The sequence below is a fragment of the Mastigoproctus giganteus genome, chromosome 6 (assembly GCF_048544385.1).
Source record: "Mastigoproctus giganteus isolate SK-2022 chromosome 6, ASM4854438v1, whole genome shotgun sequence".
Taxonomy (NCBI): domain Eukaryota; kingdom Metazoa; phylum Arthropoda; class Arachnida; order Uropygi; family Thelyphonidae; genus Mastigoproctus; species Mastigoproctus giganteus.
This window is the reverse complement of record NC_143580.1, coordinates 91,060,852-91,074,904: the sequence shown is the minus strand read 5'-3', so window position 1 is coordinate 91,074,904 and position 14,053 is coordinate 91,060,852. Positions and strand designations below refer to the sequence as shown.

At 38.1% G+C, this 14,053-nt stretch overlaps 1 protein-coding gene across 2 annotated transcripts in view; it reads right to left on the bottom strand.

The window, feature by feature from the left end:
* LOC150084461 (cell adhesion molecule Dscam1-like) overlaps positions 1–14,053 on the bottom strand; it is a 631,783-nt gene that overhangs the window by 497,782 nt on the left and 119,948 nt on the right. For both annotated transcript variants that reach the window (XM_090376086.1, XM_090376087.1), the window contains exon 2: positions 8,541–8,861. In XM_090376086.1, the coding sequence (XP_090232212.1) occupies positions 8,541–8,861 (321 nt within the window). The remainder of the gene's footprint in view (positions 1–8,540; positions 8,862–14,053) is intronic.

Below are 14,053 nucleotides of genomic sequence, written 5' to 3'. Positions count from 1 at the left end.
ATTCTTGACTTAAACAGAATGAAATTTTGGTGAACAGGAAACTTCAGCTTTATAATGTTTAAGGAATTTTACCATTTTTCTTCATTAGATATGCATCAGTCTAATTATGAAGAAGATCTACACCCATTTAAATCATAAAATTCACTGTCTTAACTTGCTATGTTTTTATCACTGGGTATAACTAAACTTTGGTACAAGGCCTACATAAGAAGGCTTCGAAAACTGCGTCATAAATTTCAAAGTACTGGCAACTTCAATGAACTACTGAATATAACACGGGACACTTGACCTGCTGTAGAATGCTCTCGATTAGATTTTAGAATACTGCCCAGAAAGGAATAAAACATACTGTTCGGAAAAAAAAAGAAGTCATCATCTGGAAACCAACTATCACCTAATAAATTTCAAAAATTAAAGAATCAATTAAATGGTTGGATCCCGAGATTAAATCCGCTTCAATCAACAAATTAAAAAAAAAATCACCCATTTAAAAGGTGATGAGCAGAGGGTTGCTCTATAAGCTGGAACAGGTTGGAATCACTGGGAAAATCCTTAGATGGATAGAAGGATGGCTTCAGGGCAGGAGGCAGAGGGTTGTGATAAATGGCTATTCCTCAGATTGGGTTGATGTAAGAAGTGGGGTTCCCCAAGGATCAGTATTAGGACCACTGTTGTTTTTAATTTTCATAAACGACATTGATGAAGGGATAGAGGGCGTCATGTCTAAATTTGCAGATGATGTTAAAATTGGTAGAGTAGTTAATGATCACTGTCAAGCTGAGCTTCTTCAGAGAGACCTAGATAGACTTCAGGAATGGTCAGAAAAATGGCAGCTGTGCTTTAATCCAACAAAGTGTAAGGTATTACACCTGGGAAACAGTAATCCCAAAATAACTTATTCACTTGGTGGAGTTCAACTAAACCCAGTACTGGAGGAAAGGGACTTGGGTGTTACGATACGGTCAGACATGAAATTCTCTGAGCATTGTAAACAGGTTGCAAGGAAGACCCATGGTGTCCTATCGATGATCTATTGAACTTTTGCAAGTAAAGATAGGGACGTGATAATCCCATTATATAAGGCTTATGTTAGACCACACTTGGAATACTGTGTTCAAGTATGGAGACCGCACCTAAAGAAAGACATCGAGCTTCTTGAAAGGGTGCAAAGAAGGGTAACTCGCCTGGTGAGATCGGCAAAAGGGCGTCCTTATGAAGAAAGACTTCGAATATGTGGGTTGCAGAGTTTGGAAACTAGACACCTTAGAGGAGATTTGATTGAGGTGTTTAAGGCTCTGAGAGGCATCAGTAAAATGAATGAGGACAAAATTTTCAAGATTACAAATGATGCTAGAACTAGGGGACATAAATTCAAGTTACGGGGGGAAATGTTTAGATTGGATTGCAGGAAGTTCTATTTTAGCCAGCGAGCTATAAATTACTGGAATAAGTTGCCTTCATGGGTGGTAGAGGCCGACAGTTTGGGGAAATTCAAAGATCATCTGGATAGTGCTTTCGAGTAAGGGAAGCGCATAGGATGATAGGTTTAATTTCCTTTTTATTTATTTGTTATTTTATTTTTTTTATGTATTAATTATTATTATTTAGTTATTTATTTTATTTTATTTTTTTTTTTATCATTGTTTTGTTCGGATTTTTTTTTTTTTTTTTGGCTGGTGCAGCATAAGCCATAGGCATTCTTGAACCATGCGGCCGTTACTAATACTAAACGAAAAGGAGATTGGAAAACAGTTGGTTGCCATGAAAACAGACATATTTTACCTCTCAGTTTTATTTGAAAAACTGAATTCTCTTAATAAGCTGCAGCAAGGACATAATTGTGCTTTAATATCTAGCAAAGAAGCCATTAATGCATTCCTAGGAAAACTCAAATAGTACAGTCTTAATATCTCACGCCGTGCGTTTGACCAGTTTCCAAATCTTGCTTCAGTTAGCAGTGAATTAAAAGATGATGATTGTGTTGTGCATGTTGATAATTTAAAAAAAAAAATGAAGACGACATGCAAGTTCGGTTCAAGGACCTACTAGAACTGAACATCCCAGATTGGGTGCTGATTCCATTTGAGGTAAATGTTGCTGATGTTGAAATTGATTTACAAGAGGAACTTGTTGAATTGCGGTCTGATGAGACAGTCCGAAGTCTATTCAAAAAAGGAAAGCATGATGTTTTTTTTTTTTTTGGTAGTTGTTGGCGCATCGGCTTCTGTGGCCATAATGCACCTCCCCAAGTGTTTGCAGTACTTTGATCCAAGCCCGAGGCGGTATTCGAACCCGCGACCTTTGGGTTGCTAGGCAGGTACTTTACCCACCCGGCTAGCCCGGTCGGCAAAGCATGATGCATGGAAGAATAGTGACATTGCATGTAAATATCCGCTTTTATGGGAGAAAGCTAAAATGTATATCATTGTTTTCCCATCATCTTATCTTGTGGAATCTGGCTTTAGTCGTGTAACAGAGTTGTTAACAAAAAATCGTAATCGACTTGATATAGTAAAAAGAGGTGATCTTCGTCTGACTCCCACAAAATTGGAGCCAGATATTAAATTAATGCTAATAAAATGCTGATATAAAATGCTAATATCAAAACATCAGCCACAAGGATCTCATTAGTAGGGCCTATTTAATGGGATCCTATTTAATAGCCTTAGGAATAAATTTATATATGTTGTTTGAAATAGTATTTATATTTATTTTTTTTTTTTTAGTAATTCTGTCATTACAAGTAAAAATATGTTTCAGTTTTATCAATTAAAATTTTCAAAATTTGTAATTTACACTTTTTATTTTATATTGGAATTGTTTAATTATTAGCTTTTTTTACTAACCTACAAATAAATATTTCATTTAGGAATATTACATATGCGTATATGGGGGTCCACAAGCAAAAAAAAGGTGGGGAACCCTTGGTCTAGTATACAAGTGACAACCTGAATAACAAAGTGCGAAACCTCTTAATGAGATATAAAAACTGTCTGACGCTCTACAGAGACTGCTGGACTAATATAAAATTTGGGGAGACTCAACACAAGCTCCGAAAGGGAAAATTTGCGATTTTTGCAAAAAGGCTGATGAGTCAAAGTGGATTTAATAATAATAATAAGCAATGTGGCGAAAAGCACTAGCAAAAAGCTGAAAATATCTGCAATTATGGAAGATTAGATGAGAAAACGAAGATTTCTCATCTAATCTCATCTAGATGGCATCCTGGCTATCTACAGTAGCCAGGATGCCATCTAACCCCATACAGACAGAGAAATTAGACACCCTCGGATGTGCACACTCAGTGAACTACAATGATGAAATGGGTAATGTTTGCTGTCGCACAGGAGAGTAGAGAGAAGTGCACAAATGGCTACAATTATTTAAAGAATGGCATTTATTTTGACATTGCAATTTATTTACTTCAGTGGAAGTCACAGTTAGAAGCAATTGAAATTAAAGTAGCAAAATTATCGTTTTGAGCTTAAATTTCAAAGTTTTAGGTGTCTCTCTTTGTGTGTGTATATTCTATCAAAAAAAGAAGCCTTTTTGTCTATAGGCATTGCATTCCGTTTTCATCTCGCTGCAATGCAGTACTTAACATTTAAAGATTTTATCATTCAACAACTGCAGGCGGTTGCCTACGTTGCAAAAACTACTGTAAAATTTCCTACTCACTGGGATAAACTAATCAAGATACTGAAAGAGAACCATCTTCAAAATATAGAAGTGTTAGAAAAAAATTAGCCTACAGAAGAGACCAATGACAAGGCTGAAGGAACTTTATCATCACTGGGAATCAAGCTCCTTGCTATAGATTCCTCCATACTTTCTCTTTCTCTCTCTCTCTCTCTCTCTCTCTCTCTCTCGAGAGAGAGAGAGAGAGAGATGGAAAGACTATCAGGCTCTGATACAAAGGAATTTAAACAATAAAATAATTGCAGGTAAGAAAACTCTAGGATTAAAATGAAAGAAGTGACTTTCACATTAGGGGCTTCGTCATCTTTCGAAAATCCTGGTGGCAATAAGAACGGACTTACACAACTGTTGTAGGATTTTAGGCGCATCAGCAAGGGATGACGATGATTAAACCAACTGGCTACTTAAGAGGGCTTGTACAATTTTACATCTGACAAAATGCTGTACAACTTAATATATATATATTAAGGTCCATTTCGGGTGCATCATACCATATTGCACTTCAGATCACATTTCTTCTAAACAACTGCCCACTGTGTACAAATCTGAATGTGCCCTGCCATGGAATATTATTGCCTCTGAAATATGGGCCTCCGCAGTACCTTCTCTCATGAAGCCCATCCTAGCCAGTGAATACTCGATACTGAAGTGGGCAACCCGCAAACATCGACTCCCCCCCAACAGAGGACCACCAGCATCATCGACTCCCCCCCAACAGAGGACCACCAGCATGGCCGACCAACTTCAAATCCCGCGGCTGCTTCAAATAATCAGCATGAGGAGAACTGTGACTACAGTCAAAATGCTGGTTGGCAAAATCAACTCCCCTGACTTCTGGGATATATGTCAGTGGCATGTTCCACTTCCTTCCCTAAAAGCCACCCCTCTTCTTCAGCTATAACGGAACAGGCTGAAGATCAGTGACAGATTCCTACCTGGCCAAGTACTTCCTACAATACAACCTCTGCTAACGATCGGAGTTGATCTCCTGAAATTCGCTTCGGATCGCAATTACAGGCGCCCGTTGGCCGAACTTGTTCCGCTTTTGTTTGGCCCCTGATGTCGACTGTTACTGATATCTCCACTTGCTATCTCCTATGAGGCGCAGAACCGCACGTCACAGGCAAATCGACGAACCGTTTCACAAGAAAATGCGATACCGAACATCAATTTGGCACTGTGAAATACTGACTTGTGTGAATATTCTGAAATATGTGCTTTGTACATATGAACGTGTACACACCTTGGTGTATGTCTGCCTTATACTCATATCTATTGAATGGTTAATGCTACGTTTTTAAGTTAATTTAATATTATGTCATCTTTTTGTTATACTGTACATATTTTTACATACCGTACATATTTTTATATTACCCTATATCACTGTCAAGCCCCTGGCCTCCTGGCTGTGGCGGGCACATTATTGTATCTTTAGTGTACAATAAAGATTTTGTCTCTCTCTCACATCTGAGATAGTGTCCCCAAAACTTCTCTCATACTTCTGGTAATTTAATGATCCGTTTCACAGACGTTCTGTTTCTTCTATAAATATTTCCATGGTCACTGTCTTTTTGAATCGATGTCTGTACTTCCCCCACTCTCTTTTAAACCAGTCCGACCACGTGCCGCAAACGGTTATTTTGCGGCAGTTAGTTTCCACAGACTATCCAACTGCAAACTCACAGAGCCAACTCTTTCTCTTCCTTATTTTATCCCTTCTATTTCTGTTTTCTGGAAAGCCTTCCTTCATATGTTTAAGGCTAATGTCAACAGGTATCTCTGTCTTCTCAGGTTTTAAACCCATACCTTTTGTATTTACGTAAGGAGAAAAAAAAAAAAAAAAAACAGTAGGAGTAGGAAGCCAAGTGTGACCACGAGCGCCTGTTATTTTACTGCCTAGTTTTGCAAGAAATGCAATTTGCGTTAATGCAGTCCGCACAAACAGGTATCCAACTACGCTGAATTTATCTGAGTGCTTTCGGAAAGCACATTAGTAACACCACTACAGGAAAAAAAAAAAGCTATGATTAACATAGATATCTATTAGTTCATTATAATGAAACAAAAGAAGCTTTTCTTTTGAAGGATAAATTTCTTGACAAAGTCTTCGCGATTTTCTCAAAGGCCTGGTTCGTTCCGACGGTTACATCAAGTTTTATACTAAAATGCAACACTAATTAACTAGAACAAACAAATCTGATTAGAAAAATGCCAAATAATAGTGCGCTTTCGCGAAGAAAAAAGCTCGAATTTAACTCCACCCTTCTTGTAACGTTGACTGTTTTATTCAATAGATAATTCTTCTCTTTTTCGCCCGGTTTCTTTAAGCCGTGAATAAATTATCAATTTAAACATTAAGAATTACACTAGAACGAAAACTACTTCACGGAGAAAACATCACTTAGATGGGCGTTCTGGGAACCTCTCTCTCTCTCTCTCTCTCTCTCTCTCTCTCTCTCTCTCTCTCTCTCTCTCTCTCTCAGAATTGCTTATCGCTAAAACTTACAAAAAATGAATATCAAATGGACGAGCTAGGACAATTAAGACGTTGCTACTCACCATGACAGCGCGTCTTAAAAGATTTTTAGGATTTTACTGGTGCTGTTTAAGAGCAACATTAACATTCGCCAGGGAGCAGTGCGCTTTTTCTCATCTTCCACTTGGCTTCAAATTATTTAAATTGAATTTTAGTACTACACTGCAAAATATTTATTCCTAAAATTTACCAATTTAATTTCGATGTCATTTATAAAAAATTCTGTCCTTTCTTAATGTTCGATTCTCTTTTTACCAGTCGTTTCTTAAATCAATAATTGATAGATGGAACTACAAATTTACAATATTGAATTTGCTGAGAAACGCGTACGTTTTAATAAGAATACTGAAACAATTTTGTGAATTTTTTAATACTGCGAAGAAATAGGGAGTCTTCATTTTATCCTCAGATTCCCTTGTCCAAACGAATTCATTTCGAGCAAGATGCCATAATTTCTTCCATTACTGCAATGAAGATACGTTTATTGAATATTTCTACTTCGTTTGATGTTGACAGGCCGTTGCGGTCAGCTTTTCCCGAGCATCGTCCCACAAAAAAATCCATCACTATATTGAAATTTAACTGTAGAATTTAAAATTTAAACAAGCATGACTTAACACTTTCAAAGAAGTAAAAAGTCCCACTGCTGACAACTTTTTAGATTCAATTGTAAGAAGAAGTGACAGGTGATTCCAAATTAATTTTTGTCCTTTAGCCTATCAACTGTAGGAAGAAACGAATCCCTTAGTGATCTGTTACAAAATTAAATATTAAAAAAATAAAATTCAATTACAAATTTTCAAATAAAATATTTTGGATTAAAGATTATTAATAGGGCCAGTAGACATTTCAAACATTTTATGATAATGTTGCCCGAGAATAAAACAGTCATACACGCATATGCACTGTCTGTAAATGACGTGTTCTCTGATTGGTGTGACTATTTGTTGGGCGAAAATTCGCAGGATTTCGGGAGATAAAACTAACTGTTGTAGCCTAAGATCAACTAACTCACCCACGGTGGGAAAAAGGACATAAAAGTTTCTCGCGTCACTGATACGATTCGAATCCCTCAATAACATTAACCAGGATTTTTCCACAGGGTGTGGGAGGATGATGGTTATAATCAACTGCCTTACCCGTGAGGCCAATAGTACCAGTAAAAAAAATTGCCACATTAGACCAGCCAGAGAATAACCTTATCTACAAAGATGCATTATTTCCATTAATTGTGTATATTCTCTGGTCAGTTTGCCTGTTTGCTGGACTACATATTACTATATATTTGCTGGACGAAAATCCTGAGTTTCTAGGGAAGAAAACCTAGCTATATACGCCTGAAACCGACTACCTCAGCCACAAAGTGAAAAAATGCCCATAAAATCAATTTAAACATTAAGCATTTGTTTAAACATCAAACAAACGTTTCCTCGCTTCACTAGCAAGATTCGAACCTGTGGCCTTCATCACTCGGTGTGGAGAGGGCGATAATTATAACCACTTTACTACCCGCGCGGACCGACAGTACCAGTAGATTGAATAGCTCCGAACTTCTTCAAATAGTGACTTGGTCATTTTGATTACCTCTTGCGCCACGTGTTTTGTTTCACCACTTTTAATTTTACTATTCATTTACTTATTTATTTATATCTCTAGTCATCAAAATTTTAAACATAATATTCGCACACCGTTTTTGTGTTTTTAATGGGCTTAATATAGGTGATTAAATGCAATGTAATACTGTACAGTTATTGTTAGGCTCGTCGTTATTCTTATTAACTGACAGTGAATGTATCGTAGTTGTCCAGTTTTATGTCGGTTAACCGAAACTCACTGCAAATAATTTCAATATTTAATGCTTTACGAAATGAGCACATTTTAAATAAAACAAAATATTCGAAACCCACTCCACTCCTCTTCTTCTAGGCAAAGCACACTTGAATAACACGATGAACTGTCTTAGTTTAATATCCGAACTGGATTCGGATGAATTGTGAATTCTGACAGGAGTAATAACACTATTAAGGTCTTTTTGGAAAAGTGGGTGTAACAGAAAATGCAAATTATTTTTAATACTTAAGTGGTATTAAATTTAATGAACTCAAATTTCCTTCGTATATAGTTTTAACGCTTCCTCACTTCTATCGATTGCTTGCTAAAATTGGCGTCCAAAATTACCTGCTGCAATGAAAGATAATGGCTGCATTAATCATTGTACAAAATGGGAACTAATCAGAGATCATACTAGAAGCACATCACTGACTCCACACGCTCCGTCATCGTGGTTCAATTTATAAGAACTTACCTCCTTTCACGCGAACATCTCGACTTCCTATCGACCCCGCCACATTAGTGGCAACACATCTATAGACAGCCGAGTGGACATCAGGTCGATAATCCTCTGCACGGAAAGGAGGGAACACCAGTGAACCATCCGGCCTGATATGACGTAACCCTGGAATATCAGACACGGGTGTTCTGTCTATCAGTGTCCACTTTATGATTGGCGTGGGAACTCCTTGTGCGGAACAAGGGATAACTGTACCGGTAGTATTAGAAAAGTCTACGTGATTTGGTGGCTCGTAGATGAACATGGGGCCTTTCTTTTCTTGAAGAACTGCAGACACTGAAATAAAAAAAGAGAGAAAAACTACGTTATATCTAAGACTTTATTTATTTTTTAAGTGAATGTATCTAGTTCAGTTTCTTGTAATTCTATAAGTCCATTTATTGCCCTAAACTTTATGTAAATCATTTCATATTAGACTGAATATGTGTTTATGTAAGTAAACGGATAAGGGTATTTAGCTAATAACCACTAAATTATACACTTTCACATTAACAATGATACTTGGATGAATTAAATACCAAAACTTTTGACCATTAAATTCTTTCCTGCTGTAATTAGACATACATTGAAATATACTTCGAAATAAGATTCTCAGGATGTTACTACGTGGGCACGTTTATTTTTAGTAATTAAATTGAAAAAAATACACAAAATATGTAAAAATAACAAGCCTACTTTTTGAAACCACATTAACCATATTTGAGGGGAGGGAAAACACGCGCCTAGTGGGCCCATGCAGAAAGGTAGTACTGACCCTAAAGAAGTTTTCAGACACCATCACGTTTGCAAAAACACGAGTTTTAATACGAGTATTTATTTCTCTCCTTTTTTGCATTGCTGCAGGTTCATTACATCAACCTTTTAGATGGCAGAGGGCTTGATGGATAGAATACCAAACCTTAAGCTTATTATCTATTCAGGGACAAAAGTTTACAGCAGAATCAATCATGAGAATAGGAGCGTTAGTTTATCTAAATGGGTCCTTTTTGATATTACATCCAGTTAGTTTTGTTAAATTTCCATACATTCAGTTTGAGAAGGAGAATTAGTCCATAGTGTACATATATATCCATGGAAATGGCCGCTGTTTATGAAGGCTATCAGTAACTGTCCAGTCCACGAGAGAAAACAATTGACGAGCATAATGAAAGGTAAATTGTGCAATCTGACCCAGAGGATACATGCATGTATATTATGAATATCACAATTTAACAACATGAGACCCCGTATGCTGTTAGACGATCCCCGGCCGTCTCAATGTGCTAGGAATTATGACCAACTAGTGGTAGTACATGTTATGCTAGAAATTACCAGATGGTTGGGTTGCCAGGAAAGCTGGCTGGGGCTGCCTTCTTTAATCAATAAAAAAAAGCGCTCATCAAGATTTTTTTTTTTTTATATTTACTATTCTTTCTTGCCCAGATGTAAAGAGCTGCACAGGGACTAATGTCCATTCCAATTACATAAGGTATGACAAAGTGCTAGGTAATTCAATAACTAAATCATCAAATCCAACAAGAGTCTATGAATAGTTCGGAAAGAGATAAAAAGAAACCTCTGCTATCGCTATTCCGCTCATAATGTGAGCTGCAATTGCTTCTAAAGGTCTTTACAGAGAAATTAGTCTAGGAGTTCTCGAGTTCACTAGAAGTGTTACTCCTGATGAACTATATTCCAGCTATTTCTGTCATTTTCTGTACATTATGAAGTGTTTTTTCTCCTAGATATTTGTGAGGTCAGATTTATTTCCTGGGCTACCTAGCAATTTTCGCATTCTTTCCTGGGCAATCTTCGTAGGCTACCAAGATTATTTGAGGATCAGACGAAGTGGGATATTTATTCCTCCAGAATATTTAATAGTGGAACGCGATTTGGCTAGAACATTATCCAGGGCTGGCGCATCCAATATGCCTGTGAGAATTTGTGCGAGGGTGTGTCTATTCCTGTTGATTGACCGCTGCATCCAGGATGTGATTCTAAGATCTGAGTAGAGAAAGGCTCTTGAGATAGTAAACAAATGGCCAGCAACTCTGTTAAGCCATCTCAAGAACCAATACCCGATCCGGGACTTAGCATTAGTTGAGGCATATGACTCAAAAAAGAAAGAAAATACAGCATCAGCAAAAAAAAAACAAAAAAACTTCCCATTTCACCCATCTGGGCACTTCACATGTTTGCTGTTTGTGTAGTTCACCCTTAAATTTATTTAAGCTATCAACGTCCACAACATATGGAAGTCTGTTCCAGCAATCAACTCCCCGCTGGCTAAAGGCAAACTTCCGCACATCTATTCAACAACTGTCTTTCCTCTATTTGAACTATGCTCCCTCAGGTTCTTAATCTGAGCAAGCGGAAGTATCTCGTCAGCATTAAGCCTGCTCAATAAACCATTAAAGGCCTTATACACCTTGATCAGATCACTTCGCAGGTGCCTAGTCTCCAGATGCTGCAACTTGCAGAACTTAAGCCTTTCTTCGTAAGCGCACCCCTTTGTTCCTCTCACAAATCTTGTTGCCCTTCTCTGTGCTCGTTCTAGCAACTCTACATTCCTTCTAAAATGAGGCCTCCAGACCTGTACGCAGTACTCAAGGTGTGGACTAACCATTGCCTTATACAAAGGGATGATCACCTTCTTGTGTCTGCTAACAAAATTCCTATATATATCATTGAAAAAACTCAATGACTTGCTCTGGCAGCCCGTCTGCACTCAGATAACTTCATATCTGACTGCACAATTACTCCCAGGTCTTTTTCATTCTCCACCTCCTTGAGCGCAGTACCACACAGTTGGTACACTTACCTTGGGTTACTGCTACCCATATGGAGTACTTTGCATTTGTTAATGTTAAACTTCAGTTGTCACTTCTCAGCCCATCTGCTTAACTTTTCTAGATCCTGTTGCAGTAGCATACAGTCTTTACTGTCATTAACAACTCTGCCAACCTTCGTATCATCTGCAAACTTGGACATTAATCCTGATATACCTTCATCGATATCATTGATAAACCAAAAAACAACAATGGGCCCAGCACCGAACCCTGGGGGACTCTGGTAATAACATTAGTCCACGTAGAGCAGTGGTCATTTATTACCACTCTCTGCTGTCTCCCACTCAACCATCCCTTTATCCATTGCAGTAACTTCCCTTAATGCCATACCACTCCAATTTGTACAACAGTCTTCCAGATGCAACAGTATCAAAATCTTTCCTGAAATCCAAGTAGTAGTAGTAGTAGTGGCATGTGATGCAAGAAAGCAAGTGTATGAGCTTATGCAGCATCAGCCAAAAAAAAAAAAAAAAAAATCACACCATTCCCTCCAAATGCCTGTCCAGTTCCTCCTTAAATTTATTCAACCTATCAACTTCCACAACGACAGATGGAAGTTTGTTCCAGCAATTAACCACCCGCTGGCTAAAGGCAAATTTCCGCACATCTATTCTACATCTATCCTTTCTTAATTTGAATTTATGCCCCCTTAGGTTCGTAATCTGAATAAGTGGAAGGATCCCATCAGAATTCAGCGTGCTGAACCCATTCAAGGCCTTATACACCTCAATCAGATCACCGCTCACGTGCCTAGTCTCCAGCCACTGCAATTTGCAGAACTTAAGCCTCTCTTGATAAGAGGATCCCTTCATTCCTCTCACCAAGTATATGATATCAAAATTATTTTCTGTATCCAGTTCTTTTGTGACCATATCGTAGTATCCAATCAAATTGGTCAGACAAGACTTCCCTTTACAAACCCATGCTGTGTCTGAACTATTGCTGCTGTCTTGTCTAGGTGATCCTGTATGACCTACCTAAGTAGTGACTCCATTATTTTCCCCGGAACAGAAGTTAAACTAACAGGTCTATAATTATTTGTGTCACCCTTTTGAATCTCCTTTGTGAATTGGGGATACATTTACACATCTCCAGTACATGGGGACCTCCCCACTCTAAGGATGCTCTCATAATTATGGCTAAGGGTTTTCTTACTTCCCTTGCTGCCTCCATTATAAATGGATAGATTCCATCTGATCCAGGTGCCTTTTTTATGTTTAACTTCAACAATTTCTCCTCCACTTTGCTCTCAGTTATTACAAAATCACTTATCTTCCTGTTAGAGTTTGACAGACTTCGAGCATTTCACTCCTTGAATAACTCCTCACGTGAATAGATGAAAAATACTCATTCAGTTTATCAGCTACTTCAGCAGGATCATCAATAGTCGAACCATCTAAGTTAAGTGGACCAATCTGATTCAACCCCTTCCTTCTAGAGTTTACATAAGTAAAGAACTCTCTGTGTTTTTCTTTGCGTCCTTTGCTAAAGATTTCTCGTAATCTGCCTTCGCCTGCCTAACCTCCTTTGTGCCGACCGGGCTAGCCGAGTGGGTAAAGTACCTGCCCGGCAACCCAAAGGTCGCGGGTTCGATTCCCGCCTCGGGCTTGGATCAAAGTACTGCAAAAACCTTGGGAGGTGCAATATGGCCACAGAAGCCGATGCGCCAACAACTACCAAAAAAACAAAACAAACTAACCTCCTTTGTGACTTGATTACAGACGAGCTTATATCTTCCGTAGGCTTCTGTGTAGCCTGATAATTTATATGCAACACATGTTTTTTTTCTTTTCTACCACGAGCCTCTTTAATTCATCCTACATCCATTTAGACCTGAACCTTGAACAGTATTTCTTAGTTGATATGAAAAGCCATGTAGCCTCCAAGATTAAGTCCCTGAAGGCTTCCCATTTAGAAGTCACGATTGTCATCATCAGTTGATCCCACTATATAAAATTTAAAAACTATCTGAGTCCACTGTAGTCACCTTTACAAAACAAAAACCCTTCCCTTTACCCTTGATGGTTGTTACATCTTTAAGTAAATCCCACATCAGTACACTGTGATCACTGTCACCTAGTGGTTCCTTTAGCTGAAACTTCTTAATGCATGAATAATCACTACTGGTAATCGGATCAAAGTTATTACTCCCTCAGGTTGCCCCTCGAACATGTTACTGTAGAAAACAATCCCCCAATAAATCCACAAAAGTCTTGCTAGCGTGCGAGTGACCAACCCACAAGTTCCAGTCAATATGTGGAAAGTTAAAATCCGCCATTACAAGACATTTTGAATTACTTTCCCATTCTATTTCTCTACACAACTGCATTGTACCCATCAGGGTCATTAGGTCTATAATATACTCCTACTCTCATTTTCCCTTTCCCAGTGTCAGACCAAACAGACTCAACATTCCACTGTCCACCCGTGTCAACTGGATGCACTTCCTTAGATTTTGTGTCTTTTTTAACTAAAAACATAACCCCTCCTCCCTTCCTACCCTGTCTCCCCTTTCTGTACACATTGTACTCCCCAAATTCTAATTCTGCACTACTTATATCTGTGTGGCACCACGTCTCTGATATCCCAACAATATATCTGCCTTTGATGTCTTGATCAGGAATTCAAATTCATCAAGTT